Source organism: Botryllus schlosseri, chromosome 7, assembly GCF_051294905.1.
Source record: "Botryllus schlosseri isolate E-star chromosome 7, Bs_hap1, whole genome shotgun sequence".
NCBI lineage: Eukaryota > Metazoa > Chordata > Ascidiacea > Stolidobranchia > Styelidae > Botryllus > Botryllus schlosseri.
In genome coordinates, this window is record NC_137242.1 from 8,798,794 (window position 1) to 8,820,889 (window position 22,096).

General features: G+C 40.2%; 2 protein-coding genes across 5 annotated transcripts; one reads left to right on the forward strand and one right to left on the reverse strand.

Annotated features, from left to right (window-relative positions):
* The first annotated feature begins 5,213 nt into the window (after positions 1–5,213).
* Positions 5,214–7,690, forward strand: LOC145443382 (uncharacterized). 4 transcript variants are annotated; one of them, XM_080321356.1, is made up of 9 exons: positions 5,214–5,375; positions 5,432–5,551; positions 6,295–6,426; positions 6,486–6,605; positions 6,667–6,795; positions 6,854–6,973; positions 7,037–7,156; positions 7,216–7,332; positions 7,394–7,690. In XM_080321356.1, the coding sequence occupies exons 1-9, from the start codon at positions 5,354–5,356 to the stop codon at positions 7,477–7,479; spliced, it is 966 nt and encodes a 321-aa protein (XP_080177482.1). In that variant the 5' UTR covers positions 5,214–5,353; the 3' UTR covers positions 7,480–7,690. The 4 variants fall into 4 exon arrangements, with proteins under 4 accessions (XP_080177482.1, XP_080177484.1, XP_080177485.1 ...); XM_080321358.1 differs by lacking the exon at positions 7,037–7,156; XM_080321359.1 differs by lacking the exon at positions 6,667–6,795.
* A 4,715-nt stretch (positions 7,691–12,405) lies between these two features.
* Positions 12,406–12,789, reverse strand: LOC145443478 (glutathione S-transferase 2-like). Its single transcript, XM_080321442.1, has one exon. It carries the CDS (start codon positions 12,787–12,789, stop codon positions 12,406–12,408), a length of 384 nt encoding a protein of 127 aa, XP_080177568.1.
* Between the last annotated feature and the right edge of the window lie 9,307 nt (positions 12,790–22,096).

A 22,096-nucleotide genomic window follows, 5' to 3' on the forward strand; every position in this document is an offset into this window, starting at 1 on the left:
TTCCTGCATCTCACAGTCGCAGCTAGGTTCGTTTAAAAAGAAGCACATTAAAACAAACGTGTTCAAAACATGGTCCTTGTTTGAAACATGTTTTAATTGTTATGTTGTTGTTTGGTGTTTAGACATGACGTCACAGTGGACACACATTGTTGTACGGCTCCCTTGAAATACAATTGAAAATATAGGGCTAATATTAAATAGGGTTCCAACCATTTCATATCGTATACGTCGACTATATATAGTGACAGTCGTCCAAATGCTCATACTACATGTTTTATGAAACATTTTGTTACATTGCATTTGTTTAATACATTGAGTTTAAAGCACCTACTGTTTTAAATGCAACCCAAGTCGCAACGGAAGTCGCATGGGGCCCATGATGTCGTACTCAAGTCCCTGAGTGGGAACAGTGAATAGTCTGGATGCAGCATTGAAAATATATATGCATTTAGATTGTGCTGGATTGTTAGCGATAACGGGCTGAGTTTCGTTAGCACAATTCCACACATTGAAATGAATACATTTCTAATGATAGTTTGCTACGTTTTAACGGGGCATTTATGAAATAGAGAAGGTGCAGATGACCAAAGGTACGCAACACAGTTCTATGAAACATACATTACAAAACAGTCATTGATTCAGCGAGGTTGATGTCACATCAAATATATCCTTCATCATTGAAATTGGTGATCAATTTTACAAAATCAAGTACTGAAGCGCATTTCTATATATGACTCACAAACACTCACACACAAGAAGCGACCGAGATGAGCCGAGCGACAAACGTAAGACATATTTAACTGTTTCTATTGGCTTGCTATACGCACCAAAATCACAGGAGTATTGTTACGAAGTATAAGTCGGCATTAATCCTCTAGACGCGCAAAGCGCAAAACCTATAAAGTTCATAAATGAACTTTGTCAATAATTGCTCTAATTACTATCATTTTTAATCATCTCTAAACACAAGTGATCTAATATATACCGGAGGCGTTGATGAAGGAGGACTCTTCGAAATTTAGGAAATATAATTATACCTACACATCCTAATGCAGTGGTTCGCAACCTTTTTCCACCCACGTACCATCTCAAGGTTTTATGCAGTGCTCGCGTACCACCTACATAAGTTACACCATTTATGACGTCATAATCACGTATATGACCTATGCGAGGTGTAATAACAAATTCAGTTAAACTAAGCATTACAAAATTTTGCACAAGTTTTAATTGGCTAAAAATTTTTATGTATTGTGTTTTAGTATTCCAATCTAATTACAAAAATACAAAAATTTTTCCTGAAGTGTCACAAATTTTGAAGAAATGTCAATTACTCAAATTTTTCATTTTACTCATAATTGCTCCGTATTAATCACAACGATTCTTTATTGGAGGTAAGAAAACGCTAATGAAAAGGTTCATATGAACAAATATAGCTTACTCATTTATGAAGTAAAAATAAACACTTTAAAAATCGTCAGAAGTGGTTTTGTTTGCGTGACTTACGTCTGTAAAATGAGAAATCTTTTCTTATTGGGGACCAAAAATAATACCATGTAACAAAATTTTATTTGAGTTAAATTTTTTATGTATTGTGTTTTGCTATTCCAAACCAATCACTAAAATACAAAAATTTCTTTTGATGTGTCCCTAGTCTTTGAGAAATGATCACTTTTTTGTGATTTCTCGTTTTACTCAAAATTGCCCTGTAATAATACGCATAATTCTTTATCGGAAGTACAAAGCACAAATAGTGTCTGCCATATATTATAAAAGGATGGTAACACTTCAAAAATTTTCCGAAGTGGTTTTGTTTGCATGATTTGGGTCTATGGACTTAGAAATCTGCTGGTATTATGGAATACCGTGAAAATCGTTCATGCCCTTTTCTCGACGAAGGACATCATTCCCTAGTTTCAACCTTGGAGTCAGAATTTCCGCATTTAATTTAGTGAGTCCCGACTAAATCATCAAGTTCGTGTTGGTTACGAATGTGTGGTTTTGGATTGATATCTATATGGGAGATGTTGAAGTCGTCATCGGAGTCATTTTCTGTATCTTTAAGCCCTGTAGAGTCTTCTGGAGATTTTTAGTCTGATAGTTTGGGCCGTGAAAACTTACTGCAATACGGGACAGATGCTCAAGAGTAGACGGCATAGAAGGATATGCAATGTAAAGTCATTTTTAGTTACTCCGAACCTTGGACTGTCACCCATACAGAAATAATAGTCATCTATAACGTTTCGAATTTCCCTTCAGCTTCTTTAATAACAAATTATATTGAATGCAGATCTCACTTTAGCCACCCATCCATATTTCATCCGCCTGTTTCGCAGATTACATGAAATAGCCAGTTTTTATTTTTGTCATCCAATCAATTATTCGCTCTGCGTTACAGTTTTCAAGTATTTAAACATTCCGTATTGCTTGCTCTCCACGTTCTTCTTTCAGAAGCCCAACTTCAGGACAAACGACCCCAGTTTTGAAATAAACCTTACCCTTATCCCTTCGGCCGAAAAAGAAACAGAATCTACTTGCGTACCACTTGAAACACCTTCGCGCACCACTAGTGGTACGCGTACCACAGGTTGGGAACCACTGTCCTAATGGGACCGTGTTGATGCGCAACCAATTTTCTGGGCATGTACCTAGCAATTGGACAGATGGATTCGTGGACACTCGGGGTGTTCAGAAAAACCTAAAATAACGTTGGACACCAAATGTGACTTACGGGAGATCCCGCGGAGCGTGAAGAAATTTTTGTTGTTTTATGAAATTCAACAAATATCACATACATATCAAACGTTCGCGCTGGTGCGGTCGCGACCCAAATCTGGAACTTCTGTCGTAGATGCTGACATTCATTTTTGCACTAGGCACGCTATTACGTAACCTCGACGCGGCCGGTAACCGGCAGCAGAACTGAGCGAGCGCAAAATGAAATTGTTTGCGCACCACTCGCAGCATCGTGTGCAAAACTTCCTCTGGTAATTTCCACAAATATTCGCAGTCACTACGGCGACATGCGCAACGAATCGAAATTCGATCACGTGATTTTAGTGATGACGTGGTCCCGATGCGGACATGGCATGAGTGAAATAGCTAACTTCATTCATTCCGGCACGAGTGAATGAAGTGGCTGCGGCGTCATGTGTACTTAGTTGGCGTGCAGTGCATTTCTCAAGCTCTTTCTACCAACCAATCACTGCGCACCGTGGACATGTCGAAGCCTAACGGATCAAAACACATTTCATTGATTATTATCGATATAACTATGGATAATTTTAGTGTGTGTAGTATAAATAGAAGTCAACTCTCTCCAAAGAAAAGTGTCCGTTGTGGTTTCTCTATTGGTTTATAACTAAACATCACAGTTACAAATCAGGCATTTTTTACAATTTATTTGCTGTCCAGGCCACGAGAGAAATATCCTTGTATTATTCCTGAGTTGCCCAATTATACTACGACCTACTTTCGTTTTAGATGTAAACTTTTGTAGGACAAAGCTTCAACAAATTTGCGAGCATCGAGGAGCCGATAAACCCTCAAATCTTGGGTAGGAGCAAGGGACCTGTTGGTGTTGTTATAGCTGTAGACGTAGAGCATACCACTTTGCTACTTTCTACCACAGCTAGACACAACCGTCCGAGTCTAGTATTGAATGTAATAATTCGAGTTCAGCAGAAAATGTAGTTTTCGTGGAGTACCAAAACTGTGCGACAAGAATATATATTATCACCAGGAATAGCAGTTTCTACACTTCCCTTTCACCTTGGAAGACTTGAAAACTAGGTCTGGAGACCTGGGACCGCTTTATCACAACATCGAAACACGTCGCAGGGCGATCGGTGTTCATAAAAATGATCCTGGGGCGTAGCGAAATTGTAAAGAAGCACTTCACTGATAGATGGTTAGCAAATACGACAGTAACAATTTCGGTACGTTCACTTATTGGCAGTATTGTCATTCTGATTGTGTGAAATATTAATATTCAAATTTTCAACATATTTTTACTGTACATTAATCACTATTAAATTTACTTCAACACCTGATAAAGGATAGGGCTCCGAAAGCCCGTATAACCAATTGAGTTTTATTCATTTGTAAGTGTACGCTATATAAGGCGAGAACGCTACCAAGGTCTTACTTTTTTCTATATCGTCTGTTATCGACTCAACAAATTAATTAAAATGAATGGTACTATAATACTTGACTCGAAGCTTCGTATCGAAAGGTCAGATTATAGAAATTAAACATGGAACGGCAACGACCGCTTTTGCAGCTTCGTTCCGCTTCGCCGGGGCTGGAGTGGAGAATCGTTTTGCGTAAGCGACTGTAGGATTTCTGGCAATCCAAAAGCCATCTTCCCGAGCGCAGAAATTATTGAATCTGGTCTTGATCGACAGCTACTGTTGTACCGATTCCGAAAATATACATTAAAATATTGATCAGGCACTGATCCACCTAGAATCTGTCCTCCAAGTCTGAAATATCGGCATTGTTTAGAACAATCGGGTAACCGCAACACAATGACCATAACAATGAACCGTTGCGACTCTCCGATTGTTCGAACAATGCCGATATTTCAGATTGGAGGACGAATTCTAGGTGGATCAGTGCCTGATAATTATTTTACTTTATATTTTCGGAATCAGTGCAACAGTAGCTTTCGATCAAGACCAGATTCAATAATCTCTGCGCTCGGGAAGATAGCTTTTGGATTGCCAGAAATCCTACAGTCGCTTACGCAAAACGATTCTCCACTCCAGCCCCGGCGAAGCGGAACGAAGCTGCAAAAGCGGTCGTTGCCGTTCCATGTTTAATTTCTATAGTCAGATGCTCGATATTGACCAGCCCTAATGGAAAAACAATGAGATTCATAAGTATTGTTTTGCGCACGACACTCTGGTCGGATCACTCGGTTCCGCGTAGTAAACAATCGTCATCACGTAGTGATCGCGTCAATCATGAGTACGGTGCGGAAAACTGCCGACGGTTCTCAAGTGCAGTCCGTGTGCAAATCAATCGCTTACTGGGTCGGGGTAGAAGGCTTTTTCTAAACGGAACCCATACCCTTGAATCCTGCAACAATGACCTCTCGTAATCTGTCTCTTATTGACAATCCAGAGTGTCTCAGCAACAGCGTAACGGATGCATAAGTCTTCCAGCCAGAGTGCAGTGAGCAAATTTTGCTGCCGGTTTTGCGCACGTACGCGACCGAGAGGTGACCGTGCGCAAAAACGTCACATATAAATACACGCTCTGAAATCCTCGTCATCAAATCTGACTAAAGGTAGCAAACATAACTTTTAACTTTCCGTGTGGTAGTGCGATATCTACGAACCAACGAAGGATCATGAATCCGTGCGACTGTAAAAGTGAGCATCTTGCTCTATGTGCGATCTCGACTACGTAACCAGTGTCGTGCTTTCAGATACGGGAGATTGTCAATGCGCCGGGTGCGGCGACTGTAGCGGGTGCAACTGTGACCCCGCGCTCTGCAAATGCAGCACATCTGCTAAAACGTGCTGCGCCCCATCATGCAACTGTAAAGGTAAGTTTATATGGCTTGGTGGAATCTTGTCTTCTGAATACTAATCATGAACCTTCTGGCATAACTTATCTTATCGTGAATTATTACGAATCGCTGATTTCAGTTACCTTTTGATTTTGATCACAGTCAAACGTCGCCTGGCGTCAAATAATAGTCCGTCGGCTGTGTAATAATTAGGGCTGGGCAAAATCGAGTACCTGAGTGATTCGATTCTGAATCACTTAATATGCTACGAGTCGAGTAATCGAGTATCACTCATTACGTTCTGTGATGTCGTCATAATATGTGAAAGTTCAAATCTGTACCTTTTATGCCACTACAAATAATATAATACCTGTTATCCATAACATTGAAGATACTTTGGTATATTTTCGACCAAACCGGTTTGATTGCACTTGGTGACAACTGACAATATTGTGGGACGATCATGACTTCGGAAATGTGCTAGTTCCAATAACGTTCGTAGCTTTGTACTATGTTTCCTATGCTGCGATGCGGCAAATCAAGGTTTCAAGGCTTGAACAGTGAACATTACTGGCGAAACTCGTACGTAAATTACCTTCCAGTGCCGAGAAGCGTATAATTTCAGTACTCGAAAAAATAGTATTATACTTCTCGACTCGAATCATCACAATTAATATTCGATTCAGATTCGAGTACTCAAATCATTGTGCCCAGCCCTAGTAATAATTCGATGCGATGAGATCGAATGTAGGATGACATTTGTTCTAACATGTCCACAGAAACTGGAAAATGCCAATGCGAAACTTGCGCAGACTGCAGCAAATGCAACTGTGATCCGAATTTGTGCAAGTGCAATTCGGCGAAGAAGTCCTGCTGCTCTGCTGACGCCGCAGGGCCATGCAATTGCAAAGGTAAAAATACTTACTACATATGTTATGTAAGTAACTAAAGTAATCCTTGTATCAAATAGAAACTGGACAGTGTCTATGCAGTAACTGCTCTGACTGCAGTAATTGCAACTGCGACCCTTCGTTGTGCAAGTGTTCTTGCGCGGATAAGGCTTGCTGCGCCGGCCCATGCAACTGCAAAGGTAGACCGTTTTTCACGTGCACGTGTAGTCTGGCGTCATTACCGTAATTTCCTTTTCACAGTGACTGGCAAGTGCCTCTGCGTTAACTGCGTTGACTGCAGCACCTGCAATTGCGATCCGAATCTGTGCAAGTGCACTTCGGCAAAGAAGTCCTGCTGCTCTGAAGCCGTAGGGCCATGCAACTGCAAAGGTAAAATAGTGATAAAATGCGGTGATGTAAGTAACCAACTAATTGCAGCATTGAATAGAAACTGGACACTGCCTATGCAGTAACTGCTCTGATTGTAGTAGCTGCAACTGCGACCCTTCGTTGTGCAAGTGTGCTTCCTCGGAGAAGGCTTGCTGCTCCGGGCCTTGCAACTGTAAAGGTACAATATTTTTGAAGCGTTCGTGTAATGCCGCGCGACATCAACCATACTTGCTCTTAATAGTGACAGGCGTGTGCCGCTGCGCTAACTGCGTCGACTGTAGCAACTGCAAATGCGATCCGGCGAAGTGCGGATGTTCTTCCGATAAAGGTTGCTGCTCTGCCTCGCCGTGCAATTGCAAAGGTTGGTACAAGTCGTGCGCATTTGAATACAGCAAATAGCATGGTACCCTCTTAAAACAGAAACAGGCAATTGCCGATGCGAGACGTGCTTCGACTGCAGCAACTGCAATTGTGGACTCGCCTGTAAGTGCTCGTCGGCGAACAAGGCTTGCTGCTACACGCCATGCATTTGCAGGAGTGAGTATACACATAATTATCGTTTCCATGCGATGTTATTAAGTTTTACCATGTTTCACAGCGTCTGGAAAATGTCAGTGCATGAACTGCCCGGATTGCAGCTGTGATCAGATCACTTGTGGCTGCCTGATGGTGAAGGTGTGCTGAGCCTTGGGTTATATGAGTGCCGTAAAAAAAGATTTGCAAGTCAACAGACGCCTCAAATTGTTTTAATCCATACTGCTGTATTGCCTCAAATTGTTTTTAGTCCATACTGTATTGCGTGCTTTTGGTAACATTGCAAGTTTGTCCCACGATCGGGAATATTTTAATGTCGCGTTGTCTATTTCTGGAATATATCATTGACGAGTGAATCTAAGTGTCTGGTCTTTCTTCCGTCATGCGGGCCCTCGAGCTCATTTTGTGCAGAGTGCGGACAGTTGCGACGTAGGAATTATTGCTCCTGTAGTTCCGCCATAGCGGTATGACACGAATTTTTGCAGTTATTAGCAGCAGCATACTTTCGAAATCCTATTTTCAAATTGTCTGAGACAGGGGACACCAACAGTCCAACACGCATGCTGCTCGCGAGGTCCTATTTTGCGACCCGCGACCTGATTCTGTAATTTTGGAATAATTGATTTTAGTTGAAACACATTGGTTGTTCTTGTTCGAAATAAGCCATTACTACGTGCCCAATATCACTATTCCTCACTAGCTGATGCGGCTTCGGCGATGGTAACATCATTCCATGGATGATGAATTTTCTGATGACTAGGCATATTGCCTTGACGTGCAATCGCCCATCCACTGCCAAGACCGAGACGCTTAGAAAACGGCTTCTGGCTCCCAAAAAGACTAAGCTTTACGAGGAGATAGTTTTCCAGCAAGTAGGCCTACCACGTCTAGCTAACCCCAACATCGATTCTCTAGTCCAGGAGTAGCCCATCTGCGGCAGTAGAAGGAAAATTATGCGGCCGTCGACATTTATTTCAATTAGGATGTGTTTGCGGCCGTCAATATGTAAATTGAATTTATAAAATGGCTCCGTAAATAATGGGAGGTTTGAGTTATTCGTGAAATTTTCTTCGCGCTCGGCGCGGTTCAAGGCGAGTTGATGTTTGATTTTAATATAGTAGTTTCCTTTGTAATCTGATCGCCACAGTACAGATGCGAACAGCAGAGGAAATTGATGCGCCCCATAAAGATATACCAATTTGTAATCGTGTTCTCCTTCCTCATTACGAAGGAAATTTGTTTCTGGTAGGCCTACGTTTGGGTCAATCCAATATCTTTCCACTATACTGACAATTCTGATGGGATGTTGAGAAATAACTGCATGCATCAAAGGGGACTAATAACGATTGATTGGCCCACCCACAGATGAGGCACAGCAATAATAACTTCCCTAAATTTTCGAACACACCCCCTGCATCAACTCTACCGATGAATTTGATCACATATGAGCTGACAAAGGATAAATATTTGATAGTAATACGTGACACTTTAGTTGTATTGATGACGAAATTCACTCAAGAATATGAAACAACTGTCGCGCTTCGCACGATTAGACAACGAATGCCTGTGCTTACACGGAGGAGATGGCGAGGAGGTACCTAGATCAACCCCCAACACTTAGTTAGGAATTCTGGAGTGGACTTCGCTCGGACTCGAACACGAAACCCATTGGTGTTGCAGCTGTGGATTTTACACCACTACGCTATAACTCGCTGCACAACCAACAGTAGCACGCATATAGTATTATCAATATAGTCTGCTCCGCTTTATTTACTATTTACGATTAATTCGCACAATCATCCGCTTAATTCGCGAATAGGGTCGCAATTCTTATCGTTAGGTTATGACTAGCACAATTATATTTCGACCTAAAAACGGACGATTTCGCACTAAAGCTGTGGGTGCCCAAGAAGGATGAAGGTGTGCTGAACCTTGACGGGCTTGCTTATATAGAAAAGATTTGTCTTAAAAATACTCCCCAAAAAGTTTTTATCCATACAGCATTGGGACGCAACAATGCTGTCTGGCTCTTTTTCTATTGAGCTACTCTCTCGTTTCGCCAGACAGCATTGTTACGTCCAATGTCAATCTCTAGAACAATGCAAAATTCGAGGCTGATTGTGGGGGTTCAAGGGCCGCGAGCGGAATAATATTTATGTTTTCGTAATCAGTGCAGAGTCAGCTTTCGATTGATATCCGTTTTACCAAATTTAATGCTCGGCAAGCCGGTCAAAAATGACCGTCAAATTGCCTGTAGCCAAATGGAAATTGTGACGTGAATCAATTTCACTGAGCCGTGAGATTTGCCTGTGTCGACACCATATAGGACACTATGATGTGACACTGGTCTTCACAAGTGTGTTGATGTGGAAACAATGGTCCGCGCTGCTACTCAAGCGGAAGTCAGGCAAAAATCTCTTCTCAATTAGAGATAGAGGTAGTCATTTCAATGGCATGCATGACAAAACAATTCAATTAGAAAGAAGATCAAGATCTGAAAAACAATCAGGTAAATAAGTAGTCAAGAAGTCGCATATACGTAGCAGTTATTCGGAGCTGGCTACTTCCGAAATTAAAAGATGTGCCTTCCCGACTCATGCGAAATGATTAATGACACTGCAAATAATGAAAATCTTCGAAAATATATTCCGTTACGGTGATATATAAATATTTGAAGCTGTTTTTATACTTTTTAAGTATATGTAGAAGTGGCAGTAGTCTACCACTTGGTACTACTGCAAGTATAGGTAAAACCTTCTTGTGTACTCCAAAAAAGTAGAAATACTTAGGTACAGACCACCTCTGGGTACAATTGTAATGTTTTAATTCCAGCAGTAAGGTCATTATAAACTCTCACGGCAGAATCTCGTCTATTATTGTATTCAAACGGTGAAGCCAGCATGGACGCAGCTGTAGGTTGACAGTTTGTCGCGACATGGGCAAAATTATTCAAGTACTCAATCTGAATCTAGTACATATTGTAATGACTCGAGAAGACTATAGTGTCCGATTTCCCAAAAAAAGTAGGACCAATCCTGCTGAAGGAGAACATGTGGTAACCCTATGTAAACCACGATTGATCGAATCGCGGCATTAGAAACATGGGTGACATCTCCATGAAGTTGTGATCAACCCATAGCATTCCCACAATTAGGTATGGTCGAAAAAAAACACCAAAATGCGTAAAAGGGACTTCTATGGACTATTTAGAAAACTGTATTAAAATACGAAATTAACAGCTCTATTTGTGCACCAAAATAAGATGTAAGAATACGTGGTCACGTGGCTCACGGCTGTGCAAAGCGCACTCAATTGGAAATTGTCATCAACGCTCAATGTTCCTTGTTATGTAACAATCATAGTTTTCTAACCCAGTAATCACTCACTGAACAGACTTATTAGCCTGCGAGGTACACGACCCCGAATTCAGACGCCTGTAAAACGAAAATGGCGAAGAATGGTTTATAGCGCTTACACGGCACAACGATGGAGTGCGATGAATTTGGAAGGGAACTTTCCTGGCACGATTTTGGTCGCTGAATGTCTCTGTCGCGGAATGTCTACAGCAGTGGTCGGGAACCTTTTGCGTCTGAAGAGCCATATTGGCCCTATATTTCCCATTTTAACCTCCAAAGAGCCATACATGTCAATCCACTATTACGTCACAATTGAAAACTATGACGTCATCGTAGCGCTTATTCGACCTCACTACATGGGATTCGCAGTGTGTGTCACATTTTCTCTGTAAAATCTTAGTTTAATCTTACTGATTGCTTTATTTGAGCATGCGAAACTTGAGTTACATAGATCCTTTGCAAGTGACCTCTTTTTAATTGTGTTACAATGAGAACCATATGATATTTTTCGAAACTTTGAGACAACTACCATTTACAAAAGATGTAGACAACAGTTAAAGTGGTGTTAATCTACTTTCGTCAGTTATACCATCGTAGGCTCGTCTTGATGCTCCTTTTTATTGTGAGAAGTGAGGACCCATGATCACACGCGTAGGTGGAGCCAAAAATGGTCACTTCAGCCGTACATAACCACCGTAAGCTGTGATGCGTCGATGGCATGGGGTCAGAGAAGGCAAGTGAGGAATTGCATCGGTATTTTCTATTGATGTGTATGAATGACCAGATTTTGAACATTTTTACTCCCAAGATCACATAATTTTCATATTTATTGTTCGAAAACAAAGCGCGAAAGGGAAATAAGGCACACGTGAAGCTCACACGGGGCACATAGGTGAGACCAAATATCAAGCCTAATCTATGATAGCGCAATTCATCATAAATAGCTTGAAAGCTACTTACTAATCAAGAACATGGACAGTGGACACTGAAACCTATGGCGTCGTTTGTAATTTGAAATTGCTCATTTCTCGCTGTAGATCAGAAAGACAATGTTTATTTGAAGCCTGTATGACAATGCAGGCGCCGCGATGCCTGGTATTCTCTTTGATCATTTGATCAATCAACGTATCGTGCAAATCCGAGATCTCAAAGCGTGCGATGTCGGGTGCGTCGAACTCGCGAGTGACATTGGTCGCCGACGCCAAAGCAACTTGAATTTTACGATTTTGAAAAGGGTGCCCGAACCCCTAACACTGAACACGCAATTGTCTTTACCTGTCAGAGTCATGTTTATACAATATACAGCCACGAGCATAACTATTCTGGTCCTGAGGAAAATATACCAAGCAGTCGTCAAGTTGCTTCAATATTGATAAATTAAGTACAAAAATCAATATTTGGCAAAGAGCCATATATTATACCCAAAAGAGCCATATATGGCTCGCGAGCCATAGGCTCCCGACCACTGGTCTACAGGGTTGTGACTCTGACATAGGCTACAGCGTGCATCGTCCTGCTGACAATTTAAGTCAATCATTTCCGCGTGAAGGGAACTTCTAACCCTTACATGGCTCACAATATTACAGTATTCCGTCGCGTGTAGTCAATTGAAACTATGATTTAGATATCATGGTTCTTTTATTATCACGTAAGAGTGCACGATGCAAACGTTATGTGTCATAGCGTCGGTCATTGACTGAGGTATTTTTTCGTCGGACTGCTACCACGTTCTATCATCGTGGTCCTTTCCTCCCCACGTTGCGAACGAAGAGAATATAGGAAAATTCTTGTAGCTTTTAGAGTTGATATGAGCAGCAATTCTATCTAATGCTTCAAATCGCTCGATGAACTGATTAATGTTTCCGAGATCGTTCAATATGTCTGGGAAAAGAAGTCGGTGCCAATCTACGATCTCGTAAAGAGCGAAGTCCACATACGTTAATGTGCTGCCAGAGACATAATCCCGTCCTTCAAAAAACTTGTTGATCATCTTCAGTTTGCTCGAAAACGAAGCTCTTATTTCATCCAGCTTTTTCACCATGTCCGCATCGTACGCTAGAGTGGCAAATTCGAAAAGCATACTTTGAAGGATTCCATCTACCATATCGCAGTCCCTTTCTTCGGCATCATTAGTTGGCGCCAGGTCAGTAGTTATATAGATCGCTCGTGAGGTGGGTGGGGTTCTTATGGGCCCGCTGGTGACTCGCCGCGAAACTCGTGTTGGTGATTCGCCCTTTTCGACCCCCCCCTATCGCTGGTGAGTCGCCATGTGTTCTTATGGGTGCGGTCGTGATTCGCCCTTTCAGGTATGGGCTGCGTCGGTGACTCGCCGCGAAAACTCGTGTTGGTGACTCGCCTTTTTTACTATAGGCGGTGGCGGTGATTCGCCTGTCATGTATTCTTACGCGGTCTCTGGTGAGTCGCCATGTGTTCTTATGGGTGCGGCCGCGATTCGCCCTTTCAGGTATAGGCTGCGTCGGTGATTCGCCGTGAAAACTCGGGGTCGTGACTCGCCTTTTTTGCTATAGGCAGTGGCCGTGATTCGCCTGTCATGTATTCTTACGCGGTCGCTGGTGACTCGCCATGTGTTCTTATGGGTGCGGCCGTGAATCGCCCTTTCAGGCATCTCTCGCACGGTGTTGAATATGTATCAAGTAGATAGTCATGTGAATGAGCCTTTGTTAATGTGTATATCGAAAATTATTACATATGATGGCATAGTTCAGTCGTGACAAATGACCGATCGTGTTTTAAGTCTTTCCTCGCTATTGATTGCTAGCTGGATAATACTTTCAGTTCGGATTATTCGCACCTTCCGTACCGCTGTTTCGCACTTACAGAATAGTCTGCTGTTCACAGTCGCAACAAGAATCACAAGTATACACATTATACATTCGTTGAATTTATTACTCTGAAATCAAACTCTTCACAAAAGCACGCACAATCGTATCATTCACTTTTTTATCATCCCCAAAATTATTCAAGTATTCCTTGGTTGAAAGTCCTTGTGCTCTTTTTATCAAGAATGCAATAGCATGATCTCCACACACATCCGAAGTTTTACTCTGTAGCTGTTTCCCAGTCACGGAGAATTCATCCGGCTCCAGGAATTCGATTATCTGAGCAACAATAACCGCGTTCACAAACTAACACTTCAAAAATGTGCAAAATAGTTTGCTAAATCTAGGAATCACTTGCAAGGTACTATTTTGGTAATTAGTTTACCGCAGAGCCGGCGTAGACGGCGAGTCGAATATCAACAATAACCGCGTTCACAAACTAACACTTAAAAAAATGTGTGAAATAGTTTGCTGATTCTAGGAATCACTCACAAGGTAATATTTTGGTAATTACTTTACCACAGAGCCGGCGTAGACGTCGATTCGAATACCAACAATAGCCGCGTTCACATACTAACACTCCAAAAAGGTGTGAAATATTTGTAAAATCCTACGACCACTCACAAGATAACACATCAGAATAGTCATCTCTCGTGGTTTGATGTTACAAAGATAGGAATTACACACAAGTAATATTTCGGTAATTAGTTTGTCACAGAACCGTCGCAGGCGGTGATTCGAAAACCAACAATTTGTCACTCGCCCGCGATCGCTATATGTTTCAAGCCTCCAGAATAGTGGCTGACTTTAGTTGCGTGATAAGATCCATGAAAATATGCAATCAATGTGTTAGTTTATCAACTTGAAATGAAACTCACTACACAAATCAAGTCGATTCGTATCTGAATGTTTTAAATCGGTACAACTCTAATCCTTTGACAAATCCCTTAACGCGTTTTTGTTGAATCGAACGTAACCGAATATTACTGACGCCGACTTTCAGCCGCATCGAATTATTCGCACATTCCGCGCCACTGTTTTCACACTTATAGAATCAATACCAACTATAACTCTACAAGAATCAAGAATCACAAGTATGTGCATTACACAGTTATTGTCTTTATTAACTTGAAATCAAACACATAACAAAAACACGCAACTAATCATTTGGCAACTCTAGCATTACCAAAAAATTCCAGTATTGTTGATTGAAAATCCTTGAGTCATTATTATCAAAAATGTTATAGTACCGCATCGGGATCCATTCGCGGGATGTACTAAAGGTAAATCCAAATAATCCACATTCGCGGGATGTACTAAAGGTAAATCCAGATAATCCAAAATGAAATATTTGGACTTTGACATAATCTGAATTGAAATATATTGACAAACATGACTACCAACTTTGATCCAGTCACATTTCAAGATCATACTTTGAAACAATCCTTGAAACTTACAACTCTATTCACGATCCTGCTTTCCGTTTGTCAAAGAGACATTTTAACATCTTACCATACTCAAAAGAATTATTCACAACATTAACAAGTGTTTAAAATCTAGTTTTCACTCACTTGGCTATATTAGTACAACTCGCAAACTTGAATTAATTCATCTGGTTGTATTCATAGGACCGATAATTTTTATCCAACTGTAAAGGTCGTTATACTATTCTGTAAGACAGAGTATTTACTAATCGGTGCATATACGATTTGACTTGGGCATATTATATTTTGAGTATACGAGATTTGAGTGTCAGAACAATAACTGAGAATTAAATTATCACAATTGAATCCATATACGACAGCGTGAATTAAATTATCACAATTGAATCCATATACGACAGCGTAAAAGATATTGGGATGTCAGCATCTCTTTACGGTTATAGTTACAACCACATTACCTAATTTACCCGACCAACTCGTCATGATCATTCCCGAAATCAACACAAACATGACTACTGACTTGAGTCAACCACAAAACAGCATCAAGTTTTAAATCCACTTGTAGCTTACGGCTTATTTGAATGCGGGTTATGTTTTGTTGTAATTGAGTGTACGGAAATAGTATTACGTCTCGACATCTCACCATCTTACCATACTCAAAGAGTCAACCACGAAAACATTGTCAAGTAAATCCGTTTGTAACTTACCCAACCAACTCAAACAGTATCAGTATGAAAAACAGCCAAACATACACGAATCCATACAATCACTAAAACCTAAAATCCATAACAAGCTTGGTTGTATTCATATCCCTACACATCTTTTTTTATTCAGCTTGAAAAGTCGTTACTATTCTGTAAGATAGAGGAATTACTACGCGGTATATTCTGCAAGACAAACTAATTACTACTCGGTATATTTTGTAAGACAAAAGTAATTACTTCTCAGCGTCGGCGACTTGAGATTAACATAATATGTTTGAGTATACGAGATTTGAAAGTCCGACCAACGTAGTTGAGAATTCATTTCTTACAATCGAACAATGGTGTTATATTCAAAGTTATCATGCTGTGAACATAAGATTGACACATTGATTTGACATATGAGATTTGTAATAGTTGATCATTACTTTATTATTAAATTATTTGCGTTAATTAGACCCGGCGTTATGGTAAATGTTATGACAGCAACAAACTTTTCAGTACCAATGTTATTAACACATTAAGCTGTAAAACTATGTATGTCTGAAATGTTCTTGATAGGAAAATTACTCCACCTTGGTAAAAATCACTCTGTGTATTGCGGATATCAGAAAATATTTCCAGTACCCAAGACTAAAGATGAAACGACAATTTCGTTTGCTGATTAACAACCGGTACAATACTTTATCATCATAATCCGCGGTGAGAATTGAAACACTTTCGCGCATTACCCGGTGTCAAGATATCACACTAGGTGAATTGACATACCGCCGCTTGAATAATACCTAATCCGTTCGCACCATTTCACATACTTTGATCATTACAAAAGTAAATTGTGATATGTTTGTTAGATGCATTCAATTCAACTAGAAGTGTCTGGTACACAACAATCGTAATATCGAAAAAGTACTTGCCACACTGTTATTTGCTAAACGTGTTTTGCATTGTTGTTCATTTGTAGTATTGATTGTTTTTGAACCCCCCAATCATAATTCCCGACATGAAACCAAGCCGCTGAAAGTCGTTACCATCACGAAGATACAATGTGCACGATGTTTGTCAAATGTGTCCTACCTGGCCAACAGAAAACAATTTTCACTCACTCGAAATGAAACCAATGTGATGGTCTCCATTCGATATTTTGTTTGTGTCAAATATACTTTGCAATGAACACATTTGCGTGGTTGAGCTTTGCCATCATCAAGCTGTCATTTGTATCGTTTAATTAACCGACATTTAGCGATTGGTGAACATACCGAACGATACACAGTCACTTCGAAATACTCCGTTGATCGTAATTTCCATCATCATAATAATCGAAGTACAATTGCTTCGAATCGCTAGAGTGGTTGAGCTTTACATCATCAGACTGCCATCTGTACATCAAGAATACATCCGCCTTGTAACTGGGTCGTTTACCTAACCGAGTTGTATGCACAGTTTGATATTTAGCGATTGCAGAACATACCATTTCGAAATACTGCGTTGATCTCAATTCCTTTGTCGTGATAATCGAAGTATATTTGTTTCGATTTCATAAAAACCAACTTTTCTATGACATGATAAATTTTTGAAAAGTTATACTTAGAAGGTTGGTGCATATCACGAAAAATAATATACCACCCACATTGATATTGCTACTCCATTGATCGGTATTTTCACGCGAGTCGATTTTCAAATGAGTAAAATTTATTACATGAGTTTCTCCGCTTAATGTAAATGAAAACTCAGTCGTCTTTTAACATCACAAAGACATTGATAAAAAGTAAGCAATCAAACACAACACTTTGTACGACACTAGTTATTGTTCCACACATCTCATTTCATACTAAGTGTATACGAAAGATATTCATGATGCACGAAAATATTCGCTCATGCTACAAACCTGTAGAATGATTGGTGGTGCAAGGCCAGCACAATTGTGGTATCCATCCGAGTTTAGTTAACACAAATTTATTACAACAGAGCCACGTAAACTTTCGTGAAAGAAAAGCATACTCACTTTCAGAGGGTTATGTCAATGCCATAGCAGTAAATCAAAAATATTCCTAACCCTTTGCACACCGGTGACAAATCATACAACAAACATTTTTTGTGAGTCGAATTGTTGTTCAGTGTCAAGTCTACCTGTTGAAAAGTGCATTAAAACAGCACAGTCACAATTCAATTAAAACCACGAATCTATTTTCATTTCATCACATACAGAAAAATAAATTTTCTTTCCCCAACACATACTTGTAACCAATCGCTTTCATTAAACACACAACTCCATAAAAGTATTTACTTTCTACAACATAGACATTCCGATGTAGTCAAGAAATATTAAAACGGACACGACACGACTGAATGTAAGGGGATAGAAGTCTATCGCATCGATTTACATGTGGTCTTCGCTACGGTTTCAAAAAACGAATCATCTATTTTGCATTGGTCGAGACCGAGCGAGCCAGTTACATGTATTCGCGGTAATGATTTTTCTTGTCGTATGAGAATGATAGGTTTGCTACTCCGACAAATCAAATCAACAAACAACAACAATCTTCTGACGATCATAATAGCAATTTCATTTGCCACCCCTTCGTAATTGTACACGCACGAAAAGTATATTGTACAACTCGGCAACTACGTTTAACAAGACCAATCACACTACCAGCGTTGAACGCAAGATACCTACCCAAGTCAAAAATATCATACGGGTTTGGACAACTGACGTTTACCTGTGTAAAATTATCATTTTCACTTGGCGATCTATCCTTTCCTAGAGTAACAAACCCTTGTCGTTTACAAATCTATTTTTTTTCCTACAACAAAAAACTATTTTCACTTGGAAAAATACTTTTACCTAGAGTAACTAATCATTTTCTTTTAAAAATATATTTTCTCCCTGGGTAACAAACCATTTTCGTTTGGAAAACTATCATTTACCTGAGTACCAATACCGTTTTCACTTGGCAGTCCGTCGTTTACCTGGCTAAACATATCATTTTCACTTGGAAATCTATTTTTTCCCAGAGTAAGAAACCTTTTTCACTTTGAAATCTATTTTTTCCCTGGGTAACAAACCTTTTTCACTTGGAAATATATTTTTTCCCCAGGTAACAAACCTTTTTCGCTTGGAAATATATTTTTCCCTGGGTTACAAACCTTTTTCACTTGGTGGTCCGTCATTTACCTGGATAAAAATATCATTTTCCTTTGGGGGATCTGGCGTTTACCCAGTGTAACAATACATTTTCTCTTGGTCATCTAGCTTTTCCTAGAGTAACAAAACCATTTTCATTTTGAAATCTGACAAACACACCTGACAATTTGATATTTTTGTATATTGTTACAACGGATAGCGACAAAATATACACCAACAACAACTCCAATACATTTGTGTAATCGCATATTCACTTGTGCTGATGCAACCCATCAATATCATCGGTTACCCGCATGCAATATCCTCTTGTACACCGAAATGCATGTTTTGGATTCGATAGTTCTGTGATGTCCGGGTTCGTGCTTTGGATTTTCCAGAGTCAAAATGTCTGAATAAAACACCTCCTCGACGATGGTTGGTATGTGGATAACGGGGTTCGGAAGACGGTTGGATTTATGTCACCCATCGCGATAACAATTCCAGGTCGAGTTTTCCCCCCCGCATGTTTACTATATTGTATCTTTATTGGTCAGTGTATGTCTCGACATTCAGTTTGAAATCGGAAATGATAAAGTATGTAACCGGATCCGGATATCAACTCTGAATCGATAAACCAATGAACAATATTCAAAGTAAACATGTTACATTCCACGAAAAAATACCATCCAGACATACGTCGCGCTTGTTTGCCCACAACAGTATACGCGTAAATGGAGGTGTGTGACATTGCATGCAATGTGTTGGTATACAAACATCGGGGAGTAAGCCTTCGATCCACAGACATTATCATAGCCGGTAATTTTGATGCAGATCGAATGTCACCCGATAACAATACCAATAAGCCACATTGCAATGACTCTGAGTCCGCGCTATTACATCGATATTTCGACACCGTTCACTGATTTATTCGATGGTGTTATCGTGTTGTAACATTACAAGATAGTCATGATCCTATCTGTAGACGGACCACCCAGATCAATTGGAATCATCGGTCAATATCCATCGTGTTGTCGACACCGAAGTTTTCTGCTGAGACTACAGCGTTTGATCTAGGTGAACTATCGAAGTACGGTGCTCGAAATGATTGCGATCAGTCTTTCAGTCACGATGCATGGATGTCGCTACTCCCACATAACGACTCCAGATAAATATCGTGCAAATCCCGGACTGATACTGCGATCCAATAAGGTGTGTTTCTGTGGAATCTGCAATCGTACACCACAATAGAACACTACCTCGTGATTTCACACGCAATCATAAAACACACTTTTGTAAGGGTCCAGTTCATCCGGTGACATTTCGAAACGGTCATCGCCACAAGAGATCGAGGTTGCGCTCGTCATTTCGGTAACATTTTGAAACGACATCATCACAAGGGTATTGACATCAATTCTGCTGGTCATATCGAAGAACATGTCAAACCGTTTCGCAATCCATCGTTTTTCAACTCCCCGCACCATAGTGTTACGACACAGACAAGAAGCGTCGGTGGAAATAATAAAACACGGAAAGCACACTTTGGTGTTATTTGACATGGATTTTACACCCGACGAACCTCACATTCGAGCGATGCATTGGAATGACGCTTGTATTATTGATGTAGAAGGAACAGAAATGTATCGATTTATTGGTTTCGTACGTATCCAACAAAAATCTGGGTATATGATTGTGCATGGTTCACATATTTGACTGTGAACGCTCTATTGGTATATGCTGTATAGTTCACTTTCACCGTCGTGCGAATAACCCATGTTACGGTTCGGTGTTTGTGTGTCTGTATGTCACGCTTCAGATTGACTCAGAGTCATTGCAATGTGGCTTATTGGTATTGTTATCGGGTGACATTCGATCTGCATCAAAATTACCGGCTATGATAATGTCTGTGGATCGAAGGCTTACTCCCCGATGTTTGTATACCAACACATTGCATGCAATGTCACACACCTCCATTTACGCGTATAATGTTGTGGGCAAACAAGCGCGACGTATGTCTGGATGGTATTTTTTCGTGGAATGTAACATGTTTACTTTGAATATTGTTCATTGGTTTATCGATTCACAGTTGATATCCGGATCCGGTTACGTACTTTATCAGGGTTTCCGATTTCAAACTGAATGTCGAGACATACATTGACCAATAAAGACACAATATAGTAAACATGTGGGAGGAAAACTCGACCTGGAGTTGTTATCGCGATGGGTGACATAAATCCAACCGTTTTCCGAACACCGTTATCCACATACCAACCGTCGTCAAGGAGGTGTTTTATTCAGACATTTTGACTCTGGAAAATCCAAAGCACGAACCCGGACATCACAGAACTATCGATGCCTATTGTCCAATTTTCCAAAACATTCACATCGATGTACAGCGCATTACATGTGGGTAACTGAGGGTTTTGATGGGATGCACCAGAACAAGTGAATATGCGATTACACAAATGTATCGGAGTCGTTGTTGGTGTATATTTTGTCACTGTCTGTTGTAACAATATACAAAAAATATCAAATTGACTGGTGTAGTTGTCACTTTTCAAAACGAAAATGGCATTGGTACCCAGGTAAATGATAGTTTTCCAAACGAAAATGGTATTGTTACCCAGGTGAAAGATAGATTTCCAAGTGAAAACTGTATTGGTACTCAGGCAAATGATAGTTTTCCAGACGAAAAGGGTTTGTTACCCAGGAGAAATGATTAGTTACTCTAGGTAAAGCTAGATGGCCAAGTGAAAATGTATTGTTACACTGGGTAAACGCCGGATCTCCAAAAGAAAATGATATTTTTACTCGGGTAAACGACGACCACCAAGTCAAAATGGTGTGTTGCTCAGGGAAAAAGGTTTGTTAACCAGAGAAAAAATATATTTCCAAGTGAAAAAAGGTTTGTTAGCTGAGGAAAAAAATATTTACAAGTGAAAATGGTTTCTTACTCTGGGTAAACGTCAGATCTCCAAAGGAAAATAATATGTTTAGTCAGGTAAACGATGGACTGGCAAGTGAAAGTGGTAATTTTACATAGGTAAACGTCGTGGGTTCAGTGTCGTTGGTCTTGTTAAACGTTATCGCTTGACGTTGGTATACTATTACGAGTGTGAAAAGGATTATCGCGACAGTGAACATATTTTTGGTGCGACGAAACAAGATCGCTGTTTACATGTTAATGCATTTCGATTACCGAGTAGCTGTACAACAGAGAGGAGTCTACAGTTAGTTCGTGCTGTATGTCTCGACGAAAACCACAAGACCACATGTAAATCTATTCGCACAACTCGATGATGTTGATATA

What these genes read in the sequence shown, in the direction of transcription:
- LOC145443382 (XM_080321356.1), top strand. Translation starts at nt 5,354, where the DNA reads ATGAATCCGTGCGACTGTAAAA. An exon ending in CTCGCCGTGCAATTGCAAAG is followed by an intron (nt 7,157 to 7,215) that starts GTTGGTACAAGT and finishes CTCTTAAAACAG; the next exon opens with AAACAGGCAATTGCCGATGC. An exon ending in CACGCCATGCATTTGCAGGA is followed by an intron (nt 7,333 to 7,393) that starts GTGAGTATACAC and finishes CATGTTTCACAG; the next exon opens with CGTCTGGAAAATGTCAGTGC.
- LOC145443478 (XM_080321442.1), bottom strand. Translation starts at nt 12,789, where the DNA reads ATGGTAGATGGAATCCTTCAAAGTATGCTTTTCGAATTTGCCACTCTA.